At 42.8% G+C, this 27,891-nt stretch overlaps 1 protein-coding gene across 4 annotated transcripts in view; it reads right to left on the bottom strand.

Annotated features, from left to right (window-relative positions):
• Positions 1–290: 290 nt before the first annotated feature.
• LOC126259192 (NEDD8-conjugating enzyme UBE2F-like) overlaps positions 291–27,891 on the bottom strand; it is a 78,460-nt gene continuing 50,859 nt past the window's right edge. For all 4 annotated transcript variants that reach the window (XM_049955779.1, XM_049955780.1, XM_049955777.1 and 1 more), the window contains 2 exons: positions 24,341–24,502; positions 291–687 (listed from right to left, as the gene is read on the bottom strand). In XM_049955779.1, coding sequence (XP_049811736.1) covers positions 571–687; positions 24,341–24,502 — 279 coding nt within the window. In that variant the 3' untranslated portion in view covers positions 291–570. The remainder of the gene's footprint in view (positions 688–24,340; positions 24,503–27,891) is intronic.

Here is a 27,891-nt window from a genome sequence, read left to right as displayed (position 1 = left end):
AATAATGTTGAAATTTTGAAGGGTGCAAATTGGAGATCTCCCTCTTCAATGAACTGTGAAACTTGGTATATATTATTTTTGCCATTTTCAATTATTTGAATAGTTCAGCTTCATGCAGGATTGGCTTCAGCAAACTCTAAATAAATATTGGCCAATGGGTCAAAGTTATACGAGCCAAAAGCTCCAGTGTTCCTGGGGGAGAAAAACTCACTAATGAAGCACTTTCCAGAAATTCTTTAAGTTTTAGCACCCCTATCAGGAAGATGTATAGCACCAGTGACACCTCTTGATTATCAATTATTCCCATCCAGTATTTAATTTTTTTACACTTAAAAACATGGTATACAGTGAAGCAAACATCCTCTCTTTATGCCACAGGTTTTTCATTTGTTGCTATAAATAATACTAACACAAAACATTTCATTACGGAAATAGCACACATTCTTAATACAGCACAAGTTTTTTTTTCCTTTTTTTTTAATTCCTTAATACTTCAGAAGGAGTTAGACATGTCAGAACAGCAAAACTTTGCTTTCAACAAAAATAAATGCTGCACTTAACATAACGTAGTCATCTCTTTGCAAATTTATTTACATATTCACGAACTTTGCTTCGAAATGCATCCTTGTCCCTAGTGTAAAGTTCTGCTGCCTCTATGTTGAGTGGATCATCAAAATTCAGAAGATCCTGTAAAAGAAAAACATTTAGAGGGTTTTTGATTTGGTAGTAACATTATTACAGTATAAAACACAAGTTGGCATTTCTGTCAAAACAAAAGTTGGCATTTCTGTCAAAACGGCAGAATAAACAGCAAGATGTCAACCATTATTCAATAATATGTATGGAATGATTACATCTTCCACAAAATAGTAATGCTGCTTGTGGCAATATCTACGTAACATTAACACAATGCCTTCTCTCCCTCCACCACCCCTTGCTCCCTCCCAAAGTGCGCGCGTGTGTGTGTACGTTCATGTGCTTGCTTGTGCGTGCGCTCTCTCTCTCTCTCTCTCTCTCTCTCTCTCTCTCTCACTCACACACACACACACACACACACACACACAAGAAAATAAGTAAACGGCTAACAGACAGGAGCAAGGTCTGAAAGTCAAATGATCTTAGCCATAATACATGTTTTGTGGATACTCACAAAATACACCCTTCCACCCCCCTTTTTATTACTAAGACCACTCAGATATTTAAATATATTACTTACTGTTCACTAAGTTTTGCAGAAGAAATCTACACTGTAAAAGCAGCAAATGGAATCACACCCACACAAAAATATTATTTAACAGAATAAATAAAATTTTGGGATATATGGAAGTTGATAATATACTAAATTTAATCCAGTGTGTTTAATAAGTGATACTTAACAAGATGATTATTCAACAACAATGTACTGGTATAAAAATGACAATTCACTCAAAACAGAATACAAAAGATGAGATTTATTTCAGAATACCAGAACTTACTTCATTTTTATTGTTTTATACTGCACTGTGGGTATTACATTACCTCTTTCTGAACATTAAGTCCAACACAACTGCAGTGTACTGATTCTTCTGCCAATCAATGACTTGCATTAATAAAGTGAGCTGTGGTTATATAACAAAGGCTACATAACAGGTGGATGTGAACATTTAATAAGCAAACTGCAGTAATACTATTGCTAAAAACTGTCTTCAGATACCAGACTAATAAATGTATCACTGTCCGATTTTGATACTGGAAATATTTGAGACTGCAAGAGAACTTCTCTTATTATTTGTTCATTTACCAAAGAAGCAAGAGTACATTTAGTGAAATAAAATTAATCTCACATCCCCACATGACAACGAAGATGATAATGATTCTAAAAATTAAAGGTTTTTATGAGATGGGTAATCTTCTCCAACAAGATGCTAAAGAAAGTTGTGGCCCTATAATCAGTACACAATGTATGTACTTAGTCACTTACATAACATATCATTAATTTGTTACCCCCCTCCCCAGGCAGATTAAAATATGCCACTATGAGAAGGTTGTCTCCATATTTGTCAATAATAACCACCCACTGTCACTCCTTACATCAATTCCTAAATATACTGCAGGGTTGTCATCCGACTATGTAGTAATTTGCTACTCCTATCATGGTTCCGATTTCAGAAAGGACACCTATTTATGAATTTACTGATTAAGTGATAAAATATTTAATTGTAAAGTATCACATCGTGAAGGCATTCGATTGTACCAATCATACTATTACATTAAAAATATAACAGAGGGAAACATTCCACGTGGAATGATATTCTTATATATATTACATTAAAAAAGTTTTTATAATCAGCAAATGCCTGGTTTTGTTCTTATTTAAGAAACAGAATGCAAGAAGTTACCCTAGGCTGTTTGGTAATACAAAGGGAGATGCCACATCTGCATCATGCAAAGTTACTACTGAAGTCCCAGAAGATAAGATCACTATCTTTATGTTCATGATCTACCGTTTTACTTGTTTCAGGAGCCAAAATTAATGCTATTTGCATATGATACAAACATTGTTGTGAAGCTAAGCAAAGAAGCATCATCAGAGGAAATAGTTAATGAAATGTTTCTTAAGGTTATTGATTTGTTTTGGACAAATGGGCTAGCTTTAAACTAAAAGAGAAAAAAGTCACAGCTCATTCAGTTTTGTCAAGTCAAGAATATCATATCAACAACTGAGCTTGTGTTCCAACAAGACATAGTTGACAACAGTGTATAGGAAATTGGGTACAATATCTTGTTCAACATTTTGAACTTAGTTTTTTTGCAACTGCACACACCACAACAGAGGAGTATCTGTTGAGAGGCAAGACAAACTTATGGCTCCTAAAGAGGGGCAGCAGCCTTTTCAGTAATTTGAGGGACAACAGTGTGGATGATTGACTGATCTGGTCATGTAACATCAACCAAAACAGCCTTGCAGTGCTGGTATTGTGAACGGCTGAAAGCAAAGGGAAATTACAGCCGTAAATTCTCCCGAGGGTATGCAGCTTTACTGTATGGTTGAATTAAGACGGCGTCCTCTTTGGTAAAATATTCTGAAGGTAAAATAGCACCCCATTCAGATCTCCAGGCGGGGACTACTCAGGATGACGTTGTTACCAGGAGAAAGAAAACTCGCATTCTACGGATCGGAGCATGGAATGTTGGATTCCTTAATTGGGCAGTTAGGTTAGAAAATTGGGTTTAAAATATATGTAGTGGAATTTGTGAAGTTCAGTGGCAGAAGTAACAAGACTTCTGGTCAGGTGAATACATGGCTACTATAAATACAAAATCACATAGGGATAATGCAGGAGTAGGTTTAATAATGAATAGAAAAAATAGGAGCACAGGTAAGCTACTACGAACAGCATAGAGAATGCATTATTGTAGCAAAGATAGACACGAAGCCCATGCCTAACACAGTAGTACAATTTTATATGCCAACTACCTCCGCAGATTACGAAAAGATTGAAGAAATGTATGATGCGATAAAAGAAATTATTCCGATAGTGAGGGGAGACAAAAATTTAATAGTCATGGGGGATTGGAATTCAATAGTAGGAAAAGGAAGAGAAGGAAAAGTAGCAGGTGAATATGGAATGGGGGTAAGGAATGAAAGAGGAAGCCACCTGGTAGAATTTTGCACAGACCATAACTTAATCATAGCTAACACTTTGTTCAAGAATCGTGAAAGAAAGCTGTATATGTGGAAGAGGACTGAAGACAACTGAAGGTTTCAGATAGATTATATAATGGTAAGACAGAGATTTAGGAACCAGGTTTTAAATTGTAAGACATTTCCTGGGGCAGATGTGGTCTCTGAACACAATCTATTGTGTTACGAAATGTAGATTAAAACTGAAGAAACTGCAAAAGGTGGGAATTCAAGGAGTTGGGACCTGGATAAACTGAAAGAATGAAAGGTTGTAGAGAGTTTCAGAGAGAGCGTTAGGGAACAATTGACAACAATAGGGGGAAAGAAATACAGCAGAAGAAGAATGGGTAGCTTTGAAAGATGAAATGGTGAAGGCAGCAGAGGATCAAGTAGGTAAAAAGAGAAGGGCTAGTAGAAATCCTTGCATAACAGAAGAGATGTTGAATTTAATTGATGAAAGCAGAAAATATAAAAGTGAAGCAGGCAAAAAGTAATACAAACATCTCGAAAATGAGATCGACAGGAAGTGCAAAATGGCTAAGCAGGAATGGCTAGAGGACAAATGTAAGGATGTAGAGGCATTTATCACTAGGAGTAAGATAGATACTGCCCACAGGAAAATTAGAGAGAGCTTCAGAGGAAAGAGAACCACTTGTGTGAGTATCAGGAGCTCAGGTGGGAAACCAGTACTAAGCAAAGAAGGGAAGGTATAAAGGTGGGCAGAGTATATAGAGGGTCGCTACAAGGGCAATGTACTTGAGGGCAATATTATGGAAATGGGAGAGGACGTAGATGAAGATGAAATGGGAGATACAATACTGCATCAAGAGTTTGACAGAACACTGAAATATTTAAGTCAAAACAAGGCCCCGGGAATAGACAACATTCCAAGTAGCCTTGGGAGAGCCAAGGCTATCAGCTCTACCATCTGGTGAATAAGATGTATGAGACCGCAATGCCAGTGGAGCTATAGTACAGGCAAAAGTCATCAGCATACAAAGGAAGCCAATATGGACGTTCCCACAGCTGAAGCTAGCCCATTGATAGCAATTAAAAAGAGACAGACACTCAAGACAGAGCCTTGCGGGACCCCACTCTCCTGGACTCGGGTGGAACCAACTTGCACGCAGAAGGAATGAAGCGACAGAAAAATCTGAATAAAAAGCAGGAGTGGGCCCCTAAGACTCCACCCATGAAGCGTGGTGAGAATGTGATGTAGCCACATCGTATCGTACGCCTTCCGCATGTCAAAACAGATGGCAACCAGACGCTGACGGCGGGCAAATGCTGTGCAGATGGCAGAATCCAAGCAGACCAGATTATCGGTGGCAGAGTGGCCCTTACAAATCCCTTCCTGGGATTGAGCCAGAAGTTCCCAAGACTCAAGTAGCAAACTCAAACCTCCAGTTCATCATGCGTTCAAGTAACTTGCACATAACGGTGAGACTAATGGGGCGGTAGCTGTCCACCTCCAGGGGGTTCTTGCCAGTCTTCAACACTGGGATGATAATGCTTTCTTGCCATTGAGAGGGGAACACACTCTCAACCCAGATACGATTGAAAAGGTCGAGGTGGTGTCACTGGCAGTCCACCGAGAGATGTTTGAGCATCTAATAGTGGATGTGATCCGGCCCGGGAGACATATCAAGGCAAGCGGCTAGGGCACTGTGGAATTCACACTCACTGAATGGAGCACTGTATGATTCAGGGTAGCAAGTATGGAATGAATGAGTCCTACTTTCCAACCACTCTTTCAGGGAGCAGAAGGCCAATGGGTAATTCGTAGAAACGGAACTCCCCAAGCATAACACTCTGCTAAAAATTCTGCAATCGTGTCTGATTCAGTACAGACTGCTCCATTCAGGGAAAGCCCAGGTACACTGACGGGTGTCTGATACCCATAGTCGCCTGATCTTGGACCAAACCTGTGATGGAGATGTGGGTGGCAATGGTGGAGATATACAGTTCCCAGCACTCCTGCTTATCGGGCTCGGGCCTGTTTAAGGGTAACGAAGTGTTCCAATGATGGGCGCGGACTATGACTCTGGAGGGTCCCCTGCGATCTCTAATTGCCTCGGCGATCTCCGGTGACCACCAAGGCACAGTCCTCCACCGAGGGAACCTGGAAGAACAGGGAATTGCAGATTCCGCAGCAGAAACAATGCTGGTGGTGATCGTGTGAACCACCATGTCAGTGGTGCCATGAGAAAGAGGCTCAAGAGTGGCAATGGAGGCGAACGAGCCCCTGTCAGCCTTATTCAAAGCCCATCTGGGGAGGCACCCAGCTGATTGATGTTGGGGCAGTGACAGAAAGATCAGAAAGTGGTCACTACCGCACAAGTTGTCATGCACACTCCATTGGACAAATGGTAGAAGGCCAGGGCTGCAGGCCAGAAGGTTGATGGCTGAGTACGTGCCATTCGCCACACTGAAATGTATAGAAGCACCATTATTTAAAAGAGAAAGGTCGACCTGTGCCAACACTTGCTCGAGGACAGTGCCTCGGCCTGTTGCCACCAATCCACCCCATAAGGGTTATGGGCGTTCAAGTCTCCCAATAACAGAAAATGTGGCAGCAATTGGGCTATCAGCACAGCCAGTACATGCTGTGGGACATCACCATCTCATGGAAGATGGAGACTCCAGACAGTAACAGCATGAGGCATCCACACCCGAACAGTGACAGCCCCTAAAGGTGTTTGAAGAGGGACACACACACACACACACACACACACACACACACACACACACACACACTGTAAAGAGAGTTACAGACATAGACACAGACTCCAGCAGATACCCTCATAAGCTGCCCGATTCTTATAATAACTGCAATAGCCATGGAGGGCGGGGGTTCGCATTGCTGGAAACCAAGACTCCTGGAGAGCAATGCAGAAGGAAGGGTGAAGGCTGAGAAGTTGTCGGAGCTCAGCAAGGTGGTGGAAAAAATCCGCTGCAATTCCACCAGAGGATGACATTGTCCACGGCTGAAAAAAGCGTGAAGGAACTGAAGAGGCAGATTATGCCACTGGATCACCTGCTGCCACCAACTGAGTACCCATGCGATCGACTTCCGTGATGTCTTAGGGTCCGGCGAGATCTAGGTCCTCAGTGGACGCCAGAATCTCCACCCCATCCTCAGATGCAGAGCTTGTAGGTTGTGGTGGGTTGGGCGCCACCACACATTCCTTGGTCTTAGAGGTGGTCTTCTTGGACTTTTCTCACTGCTCCTTAGGTTTCACTGGCTGGGAGGGCTTCACTGATTCAGTCTCCGGCTTAGAAGTGGGGATGGACATCCCCGATGGGTGGGAGGGTGTCGCTCCCCATGGTCAAGGGGACAGGTGTAGTCTTGTGGCTCGGGCAGCCAACTGTAATTCGCTGAACTGATGGGGCTATCACTGTTGTCGTAGCGGCGGCATAAGAGGCAGTCATTCGCACAGAATAGAGTTGTTCATATTTCCTCTTAGCCTCAGTGTAGGTCAGTCGGTCGAGGGTCTTATATTTCATGATTTTCCGCTCTTTCTGTAAAATCCTGCAGTGTGGCGAGCAAGGTGAATAATGATCTCTGCAGTTGATACAGATGGAAGGTGGGGCACATGAAGTATTGGGATGTATCCCCCAACTTCACAAGCGAGTAATGACCGTGACTGGGCAGAGAATGCTGTTTTTATCAAAACTGACCCAGAGCGCATTTTGGTCAAGCCCTCCACCTCCCCAAACTTGTCCTCTAAATGCTCAACAAAAAACTGAGGCTTCATGGATACAAGGGATTCCTCATCAGCTCTCGTACATACTAGGTAGCGGGGCAAATAAGCTTTGCTGCCATTCTTAACCTTTTGTTCCTCCCATGGTGTGGCCAGGGAGGGAAACGATTTGGGGTCATACGTGTTTCAATGAAATTGAGCCCTGGAATGCTTAGACTGCTGGTGGCTGGCCACCAGCAAGAGAAGATGTGCCACTCTTCATTTCATGTCATCCGCCCTGATGCCACCCACTCCGACAAGGGCCCTCCCCACGGGTCCCACCCAGCCACAGCAAGGGCCACTGCTGGGAGTCCCGATGCCCCAAGGAGACAGGCATCTACTCCTTGGAATATGTGGGGAGTTAACGGCGCAGGCATCAGCAGAGCGATCCCTGTGTTGTCAGGGGGCTACAAGGTGACCTCAACACAAAGGACTGGCTACCATGCTGAATATCAGGTGCAAAGAAGTCCATGGTGGTTGTCAGCGCAGAAATCGACACAGCACAAAGGATGGCGGAAACTGCACCCAGGAATGTATCCTCACCCAAGAGACGGAGAGTGAGCAGGACTGCAATTCGACAATGAGAAAGCAGGCTAAAGATCTCAATGCACGATGCACCATGTAAGGTGCCCTTCCTCAATTGGCTCGCTCTTGGGAAAAATTTGGATGCATGGAGGTCAAACCCCACAGGGGACCATCACATAAAGGCCAAAATGTGTGAGACTCCTTTTATCCTTTTAGTCATCTCTTACGACAGGCAGGAATACCGCGGGCCTGTTCTAACTCCCGCACCCAAAGGGGGAAGTGCTACCTGTCAGAATATTCGCAACAAAGTGACAGGCTTCGATGCACTTCTGGAAAGTGGTAAAGCTCTCATAATACTAGGTACAGAAAACTGGCTGAAACCTGAAATTGATAGCAGTGCGAGTTTTGGAGAAAAGTTAAATGTATATCAAAACGACAGGCTAATGGGAAATGGAGATGGTGGATCTGCCACCGTAGATAAGAAACTCAAATCCACCAATGTAGAAATTAAAGCTGCATGTGAGACTGTTTGGGCATGACTCATTATCAGGGGTGGGCACAAAATGCATTTGGATCTTTCAGACGCCCACCAGGCTCATCTCCTGATGTAACTGAAAACTTTGGAGAAAACCTCAGTTCACTTGTATGCAAGTTTGCCAATCATGTTGTAATCACTGACAGACTTTCACCATCCAACAATTAATTGGAAAAATTACAGTCTTGTTAGTGATGGGCATGATAAGAGATGCTGTGAAACTTTACTACATGCCTTCTCTGAAAACTAGTTAGAACAGATAGATATGAACCCCATGATGGAAATATGTTGGATCTAACGGCAAAAAATAGACCTGACGTCTTTGAGGATGTCCACACTGAAACTGGTATCAGTGATCATCATGGGTTGTGGCAGCAATGATTACCAAAGTACAACTACAACAATGAGAAAGATATAAATGTTCAGTAAACTAGATAAAAAATCAGTAGTATCATATCTCAATGAGGAATTTGAAACTTTCAGCACATGGCAGGAGCATGTACAAGCTTAAAAGAATCATTGACCATGCACTGGATAGATATGTATCCAGTATAGGCGTAAAACACAGCATAGAACTAGAGAGTGAGAGAGAGAGAGAGAGAGAGAGAGAGAGAGAGAGATATGCTAAAAGGAACACATTTGGCTGTCAAGAGGGCAATACATGAATCCTTCAGTGACTACCATTGCAGAATACTGTCTAATGACCTTCCACAAAACCCCAAGAAAATCTGGTCATATGTAAATGTTGTTAGTGGCACCAAAGTTATTGTCCAGTCCCTAGCGAATCAGACAGGAACTGAAACTGAGTGTAGCAAAGCAAAAGATGAAATGCTTAACTCTGTTTTCAAGTGTTCCTTTAGAAATGAAAACCCAGGAGAACTGCTCCAATTTAATCCTTGCATCATTGAAATCAGTATTAGTGTCTGTGGTGTTGAGAAACAGCTAAAATCGTTAAAATTGAACAGACCTCAAGGTTCCAATGGAATCTCCATCAGATTCTATACTGAATTTAGGGCCGAGTTATCCTCTCTTCTAACTATAATCTATCGTAGATCCCTTTAACAAAAAAAACAAAAAACATGCTCAATTCGTGGAAAAAGGCACAGGTCACACGTCTACAAGAAGGGTAGTAGAAGCGATCCATAGAACTACCGTTCAGTATCCTAAACATCAATTTATTGTAGAATCATAGAATATATTCTGAGCTCAAACATAATGAGATGACCACCTCAGTGCCAACCGGCATGCATTCCAAGATCATGTAAAAACCAACTCTAACTTTTTCTCACATGATATACTGAAAGCTTTGGATTGAAGTAGTATTTCTTAATTTCTGAAAAGTATTTCACTCAGTGCCACACCTATATTTATTGTCAAAAATTTGATCATATGGAGTATCAAGTGAAATTTGTGATTGGATTACATGACTTTTTGGTAAGGAGGACACAGCATGTTATGGACGTGTGTTGGGACCTCAGCTGTTCACGTTGTATATTAATGACCTTGCGGACAATATTAATAGAAGCCTCAGACTTTTTTGCAAATTGTGCAGTTATTTGTAATGAAGTACTGTTTGAAAGAAGCTGCATAAATATTCAGTCAGATCTTGATAAGATGTAAAATGGCGCAAAGATTGGCAAGTTGCTTTAAATGTTCAAAAATGTAAAACTCCACACTTCAGAAAATGAAGAAACATAGTATCATATGACTATAAGATCAGTGAGTCACTGTTCAAATCAGCCAACTCATACAAATACTTGTGTTAACACTTTCTAGGGATATGAAATGGAATGACCACATAGGCTCCGTTGTGGGTAGAGCAAGTGGTAGACTTTGGTTCATTGGTAGAATATATGTGAAGTGCAATCAATCTAAAAAGGAGATTGCCCAGGATGGAATGTAACAATACTATGGAAAGGATAGTTGCTACTCACCATATAGCAGAGATGCTGAGTCACAGATAAGCACAACAAGAAACTGTCACAAAATGAAGGCCGAAAGCTTATTTTGTGACAATCTTTTTGTTGTGCCTATCGACTCAGCATCTCCGCTATAAGGTGAGTAACAACTATCGTTTTCATAACATCGTTAAAAAGAGAATTGCTTACATATCACACACACAACCTATTCTAGAATATTGCCCACGTGTGTGGGACCCGTACTAAATAGGACTAACTGGGGATATTCGATGTATACAGAGAAGGCCACTATGAATGGTGAAGGGTTTTTTTCTTACCCGTGGGAGAGTGTTACCAAGAAGCTGAACTAGCTCTCTCTTGAAGATAGACATAACTATCCCGAGAAAGTCTACTAACAGAATTTCAAGAACCAGCTTTAAATTATGACTAGGAATATACTACAATCCCTACGTACTGCTCATGTAGGTCTCGTGAGGAAAAGATTACAATAATTACAGCACATACAGATGCTTTGAATCATTTTTCCTGAATGGAATGGGAAGAAATCCTAACAAATAGTACAACAGGAAATACTCTCTGCCATGCACTTCTAGGTGGTTTGAGCATATTAATGTAGGTGCAGATGTAGAAAGCTGTCTTCATGATCTCGATTCAGGGTCAAGATACCTTATCCTCATTTCTTCCCAACTTCAATACCACCTCTCCCATCCATTTCACCTGGTCCTCCTCAATCCTAAGTGCCACCATCCTGGATGTTGACCTCCACTTTTCTGATGGCCCCATCCAAACCTCTCTTCACATTTAACCTGTTAACCACCAACAGTACCTGTGTTCCGACACTGCCATCCCTTCCACACCACGAAAGTTCTTCCCATACAGCTTGGCCACCTGTGGATGACACACTTGCAGTGACAAGAACAGGCCACCTGTGGATGACACTTGCAGTGACAAGAACTATTATCTAGTATGCTAAAGATCTCATGAATGCCTTCGGAGACAGTCACCACCCCCTGCCCGAAACTACTCTGCCAATAGATTTCCCATTCCATATTCTCACACACCCCAACCATACCATCATCCAAAGGAATAAGCCACAAAGGAGAGCCTTCCCCAACACCCAGCACTCAATATCACTATGAACTGGAACTGGTTAACCATATTCTTCGTTAGGGCTTTCTTTGATTCTCTCTCATCTTGCCCTAAAATGAGGGACACCTGTCCAAAACCCTCCCCACTCATCCTGTAACGGTGTTCCATCACCCGTTCCAACTATCCATTCTGTCCCCATGCCACTCCCATGCCCTACCTCTACCCACTACTTCCTACTCCAATCCTATCACAGGCTTAGCCTAACCCATCAGAGGCCAGGCTATGTGTCAAAGCTGCAATGTTGACAAACTCTGCTGAAAATGTTGCACAGCATTTTATGTCAGTATGATTACCAACAAGGTCCATCAGAATGAATACCTACCGCCAAACTGTTTCCAAAAACAAAGTTGATCATCCGGTGGCACAACATGCAGCTGAGTGTAACATGCTCAATTTCAGAGTGTAACATGCTCAATTTCAATGACTGCTTCACCACTCAACCATACGGATCCGCCCCTCCACCACCACCTCCTCTGAACTACGCAGGCAGGAGTTATCCTTGCAACACATACTCCGCTCCCTTAACTGTCCCAGCCTCAGGCTCAATCCTCTGTAACCCATTGCCACCAATCTCCCTACCCAACAAATTCCTCCTCCTCCTCCTCCATCCTAAAATTCCAATTCACGTCTCCACTTTATCTTCAGTGTGAACATCGGTGCATCACATGTCCAGCCTGTGCACCTGTCACACCTCACTCCTGAATTCCTGGGCCGCAAATTTAACCCTTCCTACGAGCTGCTAGCCACCCACCCCAAACCCTCTCCCAGCTTCCCGCCCCTCTTCCCTTCTACCTGCCCCTCGACACAACCACCAACGCCACCCTATTTCAACCGCCGAAATGCGATCCTGGCATTGTGTCTCTAACCAATGGGCACAGGTAGGTGTGTGTGTGTGTGTGTGTGTGTGTGTGTGTGTGTGTGTGTGTGTGGGCTCTAATTATTGTATGGAAGCGAAACTTCGAAGATACGATAATGCAGAACTGATTTACATTGGGAAAAAAAAATTGTTCCAATTTTGGCCACCAAAAATATGGCACTGTAGAGCACCTAGTCATCTGCAGTGTTCATACTGAACAAATTGTGTAGGTGATGGTTAACAATAAAAATCAACATTATGCTTCTCTCACCTTTTCTTCACATGTCCCATTATTAATCCATTACATATGAACATATTTCTACACATCTTTCTTGCATTCACAGCACCATATTTGCACCTGATGACCAAAATTGGATTACTGTTTTTTCCAGTGTTCCAGTTGCACATTAACACATTAGAATATCTACTAAATTTCAGTGTCATTTCTGTGAGTAGCCGCACTTCAATTACATTCACATGGTGTCTACATTCTGCCAGAACTTTCCTACAAGTTGTTTTTGAAGTGTCTAGGAAGATATTTAAAACTATTTACCCACAGTGAATACTTCTTTAATTATTCATTTTAAGATAGGAGAAATACTAGATAAGTATTTACAACAAATCTATAGATTTCTACACAGATACACAAAATCTCAAGTTTGTAATAGCTCTTAGTCCACATTTGAAATCCCATCAGAAGCTTCTGGAGACAAATTCTGAAGGTTTTCCATTGCCCCTCTGAATGCTGTGAGGGAACATTCAAATGTTATGTGATGTACCATTTGCTGCTCTTCACCAAAGTCACATTCAGGGGAGCAGTTTCATTCCCATTGGTGCAGCAGTGCTTCACATCTTGTGGTATAATATGGTGATCCTCTGAAATAACATGTTCCACTTTTGACCACTTAGGCTAATGAAAGATACTTTTAGAAATGGAAAATGTAATCTTAGGCAGTTGTTAAGTGTGTAACATCCCACGGCATATGCCCTTGCTTGATGTATGTTCAGATGGATGCTAAACGAAAGCAGCAACTTGATAAGGCATGACTGCAAATGCGCATTTCCACCTGCTGTGGAGATGTGCTTATGCTTTGGCATTGCGGCTTGAGGTACCTGTACAACCAGAGAGTAAGAAGCACTGGCGAACAAGTAAATGCCAGAAAATGATGGAAGAATCATTATTCGGTTATGTGCTTTCCTATAATGTAAAAGGAGTACATGTTTATATGCTGTAATCTGTTATGAGCTACAAAATAAGAGGTATCTAGTCACCAATCATCCTAACTGCGGTTGTACACGAAAAACATTGTGCGTAAAATACAGAAGAGTTACCGCAACGCTGTTTACAACATTTAGTAGCTTGGACAGATCAGAGCTCTTTTTCAGTACCCACACCCCCTGCAGAGTGTAAGAAGTCACATGTCACTGTCTAGTGGCACTGCATAGCAGGCCCACAAAAGCAATTAGCTTCAGGAACAGTAACCACAAATTATTTGCATGGTAAAGCTGGCACATACACACAACTAAGTGAGAGATCGTATGTGGAGTGGAACATGTCCTCCCGCAACACACTATTTTGGCACTGCACTGCAGGACATGAATTAGCGGTGTGAAACAAAGAGCGCATTTACATCTTAAATGAAACACAGAATCGAATGCAAAAAACAAGCACACTGTAGATTTGTCGGTTACAGCTCCACTTACCACAAATGGAAAACAGTGGTTTGAATAAACAGCATGTAGTTTTTGTGTAGAATCCTAATACACAATAAAAATTGGGGTTTCCCCCATTTGAAAATACAAAGGTGACATCCCCCAAAACTTAATAGGGGTGGTTAGAAAGTGGCCAATTGCAGCAGAGACTGATGTTCCTTTACTAATATTAACTTTTCATCTACAACATTTTTTTCATACAATTCCTCATTTTCTTAAGTTAAAACAAACACACTGTATAAAAGCTCATTATCAATTCAAAAATGGTTCAAATGGCTCTGAGCACTATGGGACTTAACATCTATGGTCATCAGTCCCCTAGAACTTAGAACCACTTAAACCTAACTAACCTAAGGACATCACACAACACCCAGTCATCACGAGGCAGAGAAAATCCCTGACCCCGCCGGGAATCGAACCCGGGAACCCGGGCGCGCTCATTATCAGTATAAAAATAAACATTTGATTTCTTCACTTATGTTACTGCTAATATGTAAATAGAAACCAGATGGCAATTATAAGAGTCGAGGGACATGAAAGAGAAGCAGTGGTTGGGAAGGGAGTGAGACGGGGTGTAGCTTCTCCCTGATGTTATTCAATCTGTATATTGAGCAAGCAGTAAAGGAAACAAAAGAAAAATTCGGAGTAGGTATTAAAATTCATGGAGAAGAAATAAAAACTTTGAGGTTCGCCGATGACATTGTAATTCTGTCAGAGATAGCAAAGGACTTAGAAGAGCAGTTGAACGGAATGGACAGTGTCTTGAAAGGAGGATATAAGATGAACATCCACAAAAGCAAAACGAGGATAATGGAATGTAGTCGAATTAAGTCAGGTGATGCTGAGGGAATTAGATTAGGAAATGAGACACTTAAAGTAGTAAAGGAGTTTTACTATTTGGAGAGCAAAATAACTGATGATGGTTAAAGAAGAGAGGATATAAAATACAGACTGGCAATGCCAAGGAAAGTGTTTCTGAAGAAGAGAAATTTGTTAACATCGAGTATAGATTTAAGTGCCAGGAAGTCGTTTCTGAAAGTATTTGTATGGAGTGGGGCCATGTATGGAAGAGGAACATGGACGATAAATAGTTTGGACAAGAAGAGAATAGAAGCTTTCGAAATGTGGTGCTACAGAAGAATGCTGAAGATTAGATGGGTAGATCACATAACTAATGAGGAGGTACTGAATAGGATTGGGGAGAAGAGGAGTTTGTGGCACAACTTGACGAGAAGAAGGGACTGGTAGGTAGGACATGTTCTGAGGCATCAAGGGATCACCAATTTAGTATTGGAGGCCAGCATGGAGAGTAAAAATCATAGAGGGAAACCAAGAGACGAATACACTAAGGAGATTCAGAAGTATGTAGGCTGCAGTACGTACTGGGAGATGAAGAAGCTTGCACAGGATAGAGTAGCATGGAGAGCTGCATCAAACCAGTCTCATGACTGAAGACCACAACAATATGTAAATCAAATACAGCACATAACTGTGAAGAATCAAGCCACAGTACTTTCCATTGAAAAATAACACTGTTAGTTCTATTTCCTAATAGACAAAGATATTTCCTACAGCAAAGAACCATTAATTTGTATTTGGCAAAATCCTTGTTTCACTATTTTCCACCGTTTCTGAAAGATAAAGGCTCTTATTGCTTATCACCGTTCATTCTTCACTGCATGACAGCTTCAGGTATACCAAGGCATTTTTTACTCAGTATTGGGGAGGGGAGAGGGAGAGAGAGAGAGAGAGAGAGAGAGAGAGAGAGAGAGCTGTCATTCTGTGATTAAAAATTATTTCTCAAATGCAAATTAGCCTATGGCTGTAAAATTTATAACACTTTCTTTGGTTTACCTGTAACAAGTTGATTTTATTTTGAGCACTGTAATTACTACAATGAATAACGAAAAAATTTCCAGTTCGTTATCAAGCGGTTATGTGAGACAGTAAGGTGCGAAAAACTTTTTTCTAAAAAGTTTCCCTAACAGCACCTACTGTCACCAAGCACGAGACAACTTGCCGCCCGACGCTGCATCAGGCTGCTAGCCACCCTTCATGTGGCCGATATACATCAATAATGGCATTTCAGAAACACAGCCCCATGCCAATGGGCTCTTGTGTATCTTTTCTACTATAATTTCACTTTGCAGTTAACGTTTATAAGGAGGTGTTTCACTTTCATAGCTGTCTGCTTACACACTGAAGGTTTTCTGGACATATGAAAATTATTGTTGAACAAACACAAGAAGCAAAAATTAAATTACAGAAGAAATTATTTATAATTTTGAAAATTATGTAGTTTCAAATGTTGGTGGATGGACTGAAATAAATATGTTTGTGGATTAGATACGTAACAGTATAACTGTTCTTCAAAGGATAGTTATGCCAATGTAGGGCAAGATATTTTCAGTTCCAATGTTATTACCATTGTAAGTATCACACACCACTTTTGGATTTATAATATTTTTGCAATAAATAATATGAGAAAGACAACCCATCATTAAATCTGAAAACAGTTCCCATTCTTACCCATTTTGAATTATAAGTGGCACTGCAGGAAAGACTTGCATAAAAACACTTAAAATTGTCAAATCCACAAAACTGTGAAATTCATCAGATCTTCAAGGAAGACAATGTCCAGTCTTTTGAACAGCATGTAACAAGCAAATATACAGTTCGTGTATCTTCAAATCTAAGTGTACCTTCAACACCCACTTAGTTTTTCTATAAGAAATCAGCGTGTGGAAAAATATGGTCTATAAGAACCGAATAGAAAAAAGGAGGCAATGGTATGTCCCACCTCCTCTGGAACCCAATGCAATGAAATGTCAAGCTAGTGAGCTGATGTTATCTTCACCAGATGTAAAAAGCTGCGACAGGCATGTATGAGGTTTATTCAAATGAAACCTGGTCAGTGCGCCTACTTTTGCTTTACACGTAAGGTGGCACAACGTAACTGCATGTATCGTGGCCCCATATATTTGTATAGAAACTGGTTGTGTGCACCGTTTGATGTTTCATAGCATCAGTGTGTTTTCACGCCAAAGAGAAGTTGGTCACCCAAGTTATCGTCCACTACCGAACATGTAGGTGAGTACGCAGGAACAAAGAGGAGCGATTCGATTTTTGGTGGCGGAGGGATATGGAGACCATGAAATGTATCTACGGATGAAGGCTGTGTATGGTGAGTACACCTCCAAAGAAATCAAAGGCCATGCACACCAGTTCTGGTAGGGTCATGATGTCCTTTTCTGACCACAAGGGCCCACTGCCTGTCGAGTTCCTGTAATGGGAAACCACCACCAATGCCCAGCATTATCAAGCCACTTTATAGAACCTTAAATGAGCCATTACGTCGAAATGCCGACATATGTTGTCTAATGGCGTTATCCTCCTGCAGGTGATAATGCCCGCCCACACACGGCCAATGTGGTGAAGACGACATTGCAGCAGTTTCGGTGGGAAACATTGGAACATCCACTGTACAATCCCGACCTTTCACCATGTGTCTCATGTGTTTGGACCTCTAAAACAGGCTATTCGCAGATATCAATTTGCAATGGATGATGAAGTGTGTGACTGGGTCCAGGCCTGGATCCTAGAGCAGCCTACTAGCTTGTTCAAGGATGGAATCGAACGGCTAGTGTCACAATGGTGTAATTGTGCCAACAGCTTTGGTGACTATTTCTGAGTATGTGTACTGTGTATATTTTTGAGTTAATAAAATTGTTACCGTTACCTTACACTTGTGACCGGGTTTCACTTGAATGCCTCTTATACATTTCTGAGCCACTATATAAATGAGGTTAAAGGTGGCTGAGGGGCAGAACAAGAAAGGAAGAGCTAATGGTAGGTAAACATACTAAATCTACTTCTACACTCCACAGGCCACCTTATAGCAAGTGGTTACGGTTGGTTGATTTAAAAGAGGGGGAAAGGGACCAAACTACAAGGTTATCAGTCCCTTGCTCCTAGTAAAATAATGCCACAAGTGTGAGAATAAAACAGACAAGACATATAACACACAACGGAAAGAAAGGAAAGACCACATGAACAAAGGAAAGACAACGAACACTAAAAGGAACAAAAGCGGACAAGGAAACAACAGAGAGATGCAAGAAAGTTACAAGAGAGTAAAACAAGGAAGCAGAATACAGTGGCTGGCCGACCATGAAAATAAAAAGGAAAAGCCAGTCACCCTGCAACACATTAAAACCTCCACCCTGAAAGCACTAGGGTGGCGGACAAGCTCCAAAACTCAGATCGAATGGTAAAACCAACCCTCACGGCTGAAACATAAAACCAAATCAGCCGCTGAGGCGATGTCTGCTATAATCAATGATAACAAGTCTGGCAACTGGAGATGAAGTCGCGGGGCAGTCAAAGGAGGACAGAGCAGAAGAATGTCACCAGGTCTGCAGTGAATACACTGCAGCAATCGGGTAAGGAATACTTTTCAATATGGCCACTGTCAAACGGGAGCCGCACTGACACTGAGGTGGGTCTTCATGGCACAGGAGGTAGCCATGGGTCGCCCAGGCATGGGCAATGTGGAGCCGGCAGAGAACCACACAGTCCCTGAGAGAGGCTCTCATCGAGGACTTCCACACATTAGTGGTCTCCTTAATGGTTCACAGTTTGTTGTGCATCTGACAATTTGCCATTCCGTGTCCCAAAGCTGAAAAACCTTATGGCGCAATAACGAACGCAGGTCAGTTGTTGAGATGCCCATCTCCAGAAGTGGTTTCCATGTAGCCTGTCAGCATGATCATTTCCAGGAATTCCGATGTGACTAGGGGTCCTGACAAACACCACTCAGTGACTGGACTGTTCCAGAGCATAGATGGACTCCTGGATGGACGCTACCAAAGGATGATGTGGGTAAAACTCATCAATAGTTTTCAGGCTGCTCAAAGGAGTCAGTACATAAAAGAATAGACCCCAGGGCATGAACGGAGATACTGAAGTGCACAAGAAATGGCCACCAGCTATGCAGTGAATACACTGCAGCTATCAGGTATGGAGTGCTGTTCAATATGGCCGCCCTGAATGTTGGCAAAGCCAACACAACCATCAACCATCGAGCCGTTGGCATAAACCACTTCAGAGCCCCAGAACATGTCAAGAATCGAGAGGAAGTGACAGCGGAGAGCCGCAGGGTTAACGGAATCCTTAGGGCCACATGAAAGGTCCAGACAAAGTTGCAGCTGAGACGTGCACCATGGAGGCATATGTGAACGGATCTCAAGTGGAGGTGGTAAAGGGAAGGACTCCAGTTCAGAGAGAAGGGACTGCACACGAAAAACAATCATTAGCCCCGACGTGGGCCACCAATGCGGGAGGTGGACTGCTGTAGGTGGGAAAAGGAGACGGTAATTCAGATGCTCAGGAGAACTATGAACATGTGCAACGTAATTGGTGAGCAGTTGTGCACGTCTGATCTGCAATGGAGGGACCCCAGCCTCCACCTGTACACTGGTCACCAGACACGTTCTAAAAGCTCCAGTCGCTAGTCTAACCCCACATTGGTGCACAGGGTTGAATACATGCAATGCTGGAGGTGCTGCCGAACCATAAACCACACTCCCATAGTCGATTCAGGACTGGACAAGGGCTCTGTACAGCCACAGCAGCGTAGAGCAATCTGCACCTCAATTGGTGTTGCTCAGGCAATGGACGGCACTGAGGTGCTGCCAGCACTTCTGCTTACGCTAACGAAGATGAGGGAGCCAAGTCAATCGATCGTCGAAAACCAGTCCTAAGAGTCGATATGTCTCCACTATAGTGAGTGGATTAACATGAAGGTAAAGTTCTGGGCCCAGATGAACAGTACGACGCCAACAGAAGTGCATGACACACGACTTTGAGGCCGAAAACTGGAAACTGTGGGCTAGATTATAAAGGTAGAGCGACCCTGGCGGAAGCCGCCTAACATGGAGCCAGTAGGCCACATGACTCCAGGACCCAACCCAACTGCTGACATACCATACATTCCAGCAGCTTACAAAGAATGTTGGTGAGGCTGATGCACTAACAGCTATCCACATCAAGCGGGTTTTTACCGGGTTTGAGCACTGGAATGACGGTGCTCTCCCACCATTGCGATGGAAAGATGCCATCAAACCAGATCCGGTTGAAGAAGACGAGGAGTTGTTGCTTGTAGTCAGATGAGAGGTGTTTAAGCATCTGGCCGTGGATCCGATCGGGCCCAGGAGCTGTGTCAGAGCAATGTGCAAGGGCACTGAGGAGCTCCCACTCTGTAAAGGGGGTGTTATAGGGTTTACTGTGGTGTGTAGTGAATGAGAGGACGTTCCCGTCCAGCTGCCGTTTGAGAGTGCGAAAGCCTGGGGGTTAATTCTCCAAAGCAGAGGCTCAACCAAAGTGCTCAGCAGACTGCTCGGCAATCGCATTTACGTCAGTAGATAATGCACCAGAAACATGTTTGATCTTTGCCCAGACTTGGGAAAGTGACGTATGGCACAAAATGGTTGAGACATATCTCTCCCAACACTTCTGCTTCCGTCATTTGATAAGTTGGCAAACGAGGGCATGGAGCCATTTAAAGGCTATGAGATGCTCCATCGAGGCATTGCGTTTTCTGCTGCAGAGAGAATTGTTGTAGTTGCCTGCTCAACCACCAAATCGATGTTACCGTGTGGGGGAGAGTCAACAGTGACAGCAGAGGTTAAAGTTTCCCAGTCCGCCTTGTTTAAAGCCCACCTGGGTAGGTGTCCGTGGGCCTGTTCCTGGGACAGTGACAGGAAGATGGGGAAATGGTTACCATCTCACAAGTCGTCAGAGAAGTCCTGGGCTGCAAATTGATAAATCAATGGCCAAGTAACTACCATGAGCCACACAGAAATGTGTGGCTGCCCCAGTATTTTAAGAGGCAGAGGTCGAACTGAGACAGTAAAGTTTCAACATCTCTGCCTCAGCCAGTAAGCACGGTGCCACCCCACAAGGGGTTATGGGCTTTGAAATCTCCCAAAAGTAGGAAAGGTTTAGGGAGTTGATCAATCAGTGCAGCTAATACATTCAGGGGTACTGCACCATCTGGAGGAAGATATATGATGCAGTTATTTCCTGTGTCGTCCTTATTCTGACAGCCACAGCTTCAAGTGCGGTTTTAAAGGGCACAGGTTCACTACAGACTGAGTTTAGGACATAAATGTAAACTCCACCTGACACTATTATAGTCGCTACGTTTCCTGTAATATCCCTTACAGCCACGGAGGGTAGGGGCCGCATTGCCTGGAACCAGATTTCCTGGAGGGCAATGCAGATAGCAGGTGTAAAGCTTAACAGTTGCCGTAGCTCAGCCAGGTGGTGGAAAAAACTGCCGCGATTCCACTGGAGGATGACATCATCGTGAGACTGGGAAGGCATGGAACATTCAATGAGATAGTTTATGCCTCAGAGTCACCTGCTGCCACCAACTTATTGTCTGAGCGTCTATATCCATTGTGTCCGAGGGTCTGGCGAGATGTAGGTCCTCATCGGACGCCAAAATCTCCACCTCATCTTCAGATGCAGAGCTCGTAGGCCTTAGGTGTTTTCTTTTTGGGTTTCTCTTGCTGCTCCTTGGGTTTCCCTGGCTAAGAGGACTTCACTGGCTCAGTCTCCGGGACTGAGGATGATCGTAAAGCCCTACGACCAGCTACTTTTGTGGCACTTCAGCCACTGGTGTGTGTCGTCTTTCCCACTAGCAGAAACCTGGGAAGGGAGTGACACAAGGGACCCCTTCCTAGCGGGGCGTCCCCGATGGTTGGAGAGGGTGTTGCTCCTGAAGTAGGTGATGCAGGAGCAACCGGAGGGAAATGCCCCTCCACCATCAAGGGGGCAAGTGTAGTCTTCCGGCTCTGAGAGGTGACTGGAGTTGGGGGAGCTGACAGGATTATAACTGTTGTAGCAGCGGCGTAAGATGATGTCATATGCGCAGGTTGCATGCATTCTAATTTTCTCTTAGCCTCAGTGTTGGTCAGTCGGTCCAGGGTCTTGTACTCCATTATTTTCCTTTATTTCTGGAGAATCCTGCAGTCTGGCGAGCAAGGTGAATGGTGCCCTCTGCAGCTGACACAGATGTGGGGCAGCGCACATGGAGTATTGGGATGTGATGGGCATCTGCAATCTTGACATATGACGCTGGAAGTAGAGCGGGAAGACATATGGCCAAACTTCCAGCACATAAAGCACCGCATCAAGCGGAGGGATATGGAGCTTTACATCATAGTGGTAGACCATCACTTTGACCTTCTCGGGCAATGTATCACCCTCAAAGGCCAAGATGAAGGCGCCAGTGGCAACCTGATTATTCCTCGGACCCTGGTGGACACGCTGGACAAAATGTACACCTCGCCACTTTAAGTTGGCACGCAGCTCATCATCAGACTGCAAAAGAAGGTCCCTGTGGAATGTAATACCCTGGACAATATATAAGCTCTTATGGGGCGTGATGGTAACAGAAACATCCCCAACTTGTCACAAGCGAGTAAAGCCTGTGACTGGGCAGAGAATGCTGTTTTTATCAAGACTTGACGCAGATCTCATTGAACAAGCCCTCCACCTCCCTGAATTGGTCCTCTAAATACTCAACAAAAAACTGAGGCTTCATTGTCATGAAAGATCCCCATCAGCTCTTGAACATACAAGGTACCGGGGCAATAAGATCCACTGCCATCCTTAGCCTAACGTTCCTCCCACGGTGTGACCAGAAAGGGGAACAATCTGGGGTCATACTTCTGTGCGCTGAATTGAGCTCATGAACACTTAGAGACTGCTGGTGTTTCATCACCAGCAAGATATGATTGACTACGCTTCATCGTGTGTCATCCGCCTTGATGCCACCCACTCCAACCAGGAGCCCTCCCCACGGACGCCACCCAGGTGCAATGGCCATTACCGGGAGTCCCAATGCTCCAGGGGGATGGGCACCTACCCCTTGGCATACATGGGGAGTTAATGGCGCAGGCATGAGCAGAGCGATCCCTGTGTGGTCAGGGGGCTACAACCAACAGGGTACATGGCAGCCCAACCACAACGTACTGGCTACCATGCTGGATATCAGGTGCAAAGCAGTCCATGGTCATCGTCGACGCAGAAAGTGATAGTGCATGGTGGAAAATGCTCCAAGGAAGGTGTCCTCGCCCAAGACATGGTGAATGAGCAGGACTGAAATGAGACAATGAGAAAGTGGGCTAAAGATCTCAATGCACGATGGACATGATGCACCTTGTAAGGCGCCCTTCCCCAATTGGCTCATTCTTCAGCAAAAGTTTGAAGAATGGAGGTCAAACTCGACAGGGGACCATCACATAAAGGCTGAAAGGTGTAAGACTCTTTTTGGTAACCTCTTACAACAGGCAGAAATACCTCGGGCCTATTCTAACACTTGGACCCGCAGGGGAAAGTGGTTAAGGATGGTGCTTCTGGGATAATGATCGTTTTCTCTTTCCCCGTGGAAAGAGTAACTGTTGATAAACTTCCATATGTACTGTAACTTACCTGATTTTTTGCCTTTTTGTCATTTTGCAATACATCTGAGAATTAATTATGTTTTAACACGGAACTGGCATGCATTATCAGTTGATTTTAACATTTGACCATTATCAAATAATTCATCTGCAATAAAAAATTGTAGTCTCATCGAAATTTCAGAACGAAGGATTTTACATAAAATTCTCAATCACACATGCAGTGTCACCCACACACTATTGTGAATCAACATGCAAAAAATACAAACATGAAATGCTTTTTGGAACTCTAGATTCAAGCAGACAAAATGTAATGACATGAAAAAATTCTAGCATTTGATGCCCATTTTTTTCTTTTTTCCCCGTTTTGATAATCAGAAGCTTGGCAAATACTGAGTATTCAACTATTTTCTCATGAAAAACAAGGGACAACAGGGGTTATCAATGGAGCTTTGATAAAGAATATTTTACACAATTCAGGCAATCACTAAGCAAGTGGAATGTTTGGGGAAGATGGAAAACTGATTTATTAAACTGAAAAATGAAATGTCGGTTATAAAAACAACTAACATAATGACTATGTGCTCATTTTTTTTTTTATTGCAATACAGCACACCTGTAACACTGATTTCCATAAATTGTATCACATTTTTGAGCAACACAAAATAAGAATAATGTGGGCTATTGTATCTACTTTGTTGAAAGCTACACAGAGGAAAAAATGCTATATTACTGAAAGGTAACTTCAGTACTTGCGAATACTGACCGTAAAGAGAGAATTTAATCCCCATATCACATCCTTCAGTTTTCGTGTTGGTGCCCAGCCCATCCCATCTATAGAATTTTGTCTTAATAAACTAAGACAGATGTCACCATCCTCGCTGATATTTGGATGCCATAGCTTTGTTAGACATTTTACTGATGGAGGCTGTGAAAGAAATTCATTACATAGTCACTTACATTAAAATATGAGGAAATCACTTGAAAAAAATATCATTTATTTTCAAAGCACACAGTAATACCAAATTTCAATTCTTTTGCCAGTTACTGTATTAAACAAACACTAAAAGGAATATAAATGTGGAGTGGGAAAGCTAAATTAACTAAATACCAAAATTGGGCAAGTAGAATTGTTTTATTCCATAGTAATGTATGCTGTGACACCAGTGCAGGACTACACAGAGTGGTCCATTGATAGTGTCCAGGCCAAATACCTCACGAAATAAGCTTCAAACAAAAGAACTGCAAAGAACTAAACTCGTCTACCTTGAAAGGGGAAACAAGATGGCACTATTGTTGGCCCGCTAGATGGCGCTGCCATAGGTCAAACATATCAACTGCGTTTTTTTAAATAGGAACCCCCGTTTCTTATTACATATTCATGTAGTAGATAAAGAAATATGAATGTTTTAGTTGGACCACTTTTCTGACTTTGTGATGGACGGCGCTGTAGTAGTCACAAATGTATAAGTACGTGGTATCACGTAACATTCCGCCAGTGCGGGCGGTATTTGCTTCGTGATACATTACCCGTGTTAAAAATGGACCATTTAACAATTGCGGAAAAGGTCGATATCGTGTTTATGTATGGCTGTTGTGATCAAAATGCCCAACGGGCGTGTGCTATGTATGCTGCTCGGTATCCTGGACGACAACATCCAAGTGTCCGGACCATTTGCCGGATAGTTACGTTATTTAAGAAAACAGGAAGCGTTCAGCCACATGTGAAACGTCAATCACGACCTGCAACAAATGATTATGCCGAAGTAGGTGTTTTAGCTGCTGTCGCAGCTAATTCGCACATCAGTAGCAGACAAACTGCGCGAAAATCGGGAATCTAAAAAACGTCGGTGTTGAGAATGCTACATTAACATCGATTGCACCCGTACCATATTTCTATGCACCAGGAATTGCATGGCGACGACTTTGAACGTCGTGTACAGTTCTGCCACTGGGCACAAGAGAAATTACGGGACGATGACAGATTTTTTGCACGCGTTCTATTTAGCGACAAAGCGTCATTCAACAACAGCGGTAACGTAAACCGGCATAATATGCACTATTGGGCAACGGAAAATCCACTATGGCTGCGACAAGTGGAATATCAGCGACCTTGGCGGGTTAATGTATGGTGTGGCATTATGGGAGGAATGATAATTGGCCCCCATTTTATCGATGGCAATCTAACTGGTGCAATGTATGCTGATTTCCTACGCAGTGTTCTACCGAAGTTACTACAAAATATTTCACTGCATGACAGAATGGCGATGTACTTCCAACATGATGGATGCCCGGCACATAGCTCACGTGCGGTTGAAGCGGTATTGAATAGCATATTTCATGACAGGTGGATTGGTCGTCGAAACACCATACCATGGCCCGCACGTTCACCGGATCTGACTTCCCCGGATTTCTTTATGTGGGGAAAGTTGAAGGATATTTGCTATTGTGATCCACCGACAACGCCTGACAACATGCGTCAGCGCATTGTCAATGCGTGTGCGAACATTACGGAAGGCGAACTACTCGCTGTTGAGAGGAATGTCATTACACGTATTGCCAAATGCATTGAGGTTGACGGACATCATTTTGAGCATTTATTGCATTAATTTGGTATTTACAGGTAATCACGCTGTAACAGCATGCGTTCACAGAAATGATAAGTTCACGAAGGTACACATATTACATTGGAACAACTGAAATAAAATGTTCAAACAAACCTACATTCTGTATCTTAATTTAAAAAACCTACCTGTTACCAACAGTTTGTCTAAAATTGAGAGCCATATGTTTGTGACTATTACACCATCATCTATCACAAAGCGAAAAAAGTGGTCCAATCAAAACATTCATATTTCTTTACGTACTACATGAATATGTAATAAAAGATGGGGGTTCCTATTCAAAAAATGCAGTTGATATCCGTTTGACCTATGGCAGCGGCATCCAGCGAGCCAACCATAGCGCCATCTGGTTTCCCCCTTCAAGCCAAGCAAGTTTCATTCTTTGTAGTTTTTTCGTTTGACGTTTATTTTGTGAGATATTTGGGCTGGTCATGATCAATGGACCACCCTGTATAATCAAGTGGAAACTCTTTGTGTGTTGTTGTTATTTGTAGCATTGGCAGAAGTTGCCAACACTATGTTCTGAAGTAATTGCTGAACAAAAAGATCGAAGTGCCAGCACCACCACCAGATTGAGTATGAAACCAGTGCCACATTGCAATGCAGTTTGCTACCATTTCAGTTTCTGAAATCCACTTACAGTATATTTGTGTGTTTTGTGAAAAGGTTGTTCAAGCTTTCATTTCATCTGAAAATGGGAAGGAGGAGCAGAAAATGAGGATTAACATGAGTAACAGGCAAAAACCAATTGGCTTTCTGCATTTTAGAAGTGCCTGAATACGGAACTCCTCACCATTTACAAATGTAAACTTTCTGGATGGAGCAACAGCAGTACAGATCAGGTGAACTGTAGGACTGTTTCATCAGTTTGTCAAAAATGGTGACTTTAACAAGTCTCAAAATAGCTTCCATGTCTCAGATCACTAATTTGCAGTGATTGAGAAACATGCAAAACACTGTAAGCTTCCATATGTGGAAGAACTTTAAAACATCATTACTGCTGCCGGGCCATTTCAACCCTTGAAGGTTTCTGATGTTGCAGGACAAAGGCTTTTAACCAAATTTCATGGATATGAATCACAAAATATGTTCTAAGGAGTTTTTGTTACAAAAAAATCTATAGTCCCTTCCTTCAAGAGTCAGGGAGTTTATTTTGAAACAAGGAATCACTGTTCACGATGAGCCTTTTGTAGTACCCTCAACTGAAATGAAGAAAAAGGAAACTTCCATTATACTTAAATTTTTGTGTGAATTAACATTTTAAAACAGCACCCTAAAGAGCCGATCAACTTATTTGAGGATCGGACTCAGATCACATTGGACAATGGGCATAGATGTCTTCTGGCTTTCAAAAATTTTGAAAATGTATTCAATCTAGTTACTTAAAAATTGTTGCTTTAACTTAATGTGAGGGTTTGGGGGTGGGTGGCTAGCAGCACAGAGGGAGGGACCGCACATGCATGGGATGCACAGTTGTTGGAATCTGTGGGGAGCGGCACTTGCTGAAGATGACATGGGAACTTGAATTACAAGGGTGTGACAGGACACAGGAAGGGCAAACTGTTGAGCGAAGGTTGTAAGGACATTAGGTTTACGGAGATCAAGGCCTTTGAGTTTCAATAGAAACTGGAGGTACGTAAATACATAAAATGCAACCAGTTACTTTTTGGAATAGTTATTTATTATTCCATGA

Source organism: Schistocerca nitens, chromosome 5 (assembly GCF_023898315.1).
Source record: "Schistocerca nitens isolate TAMUIC-IGC-003100 chromosome 5, iqSchNite1.1, whole genome shotgun sequence".
Taxonomy (NCBI): Eukaryota; Metazoa; Arthropoda; class Insecta; order Orthoptera; family Acrididae; genus Schistocerca; species Schistocerca nitens.
Note: the sequence above shows the minus strand (reverse complement) of the source record. Positions and strands in the feature narration are given on the sequence as shown.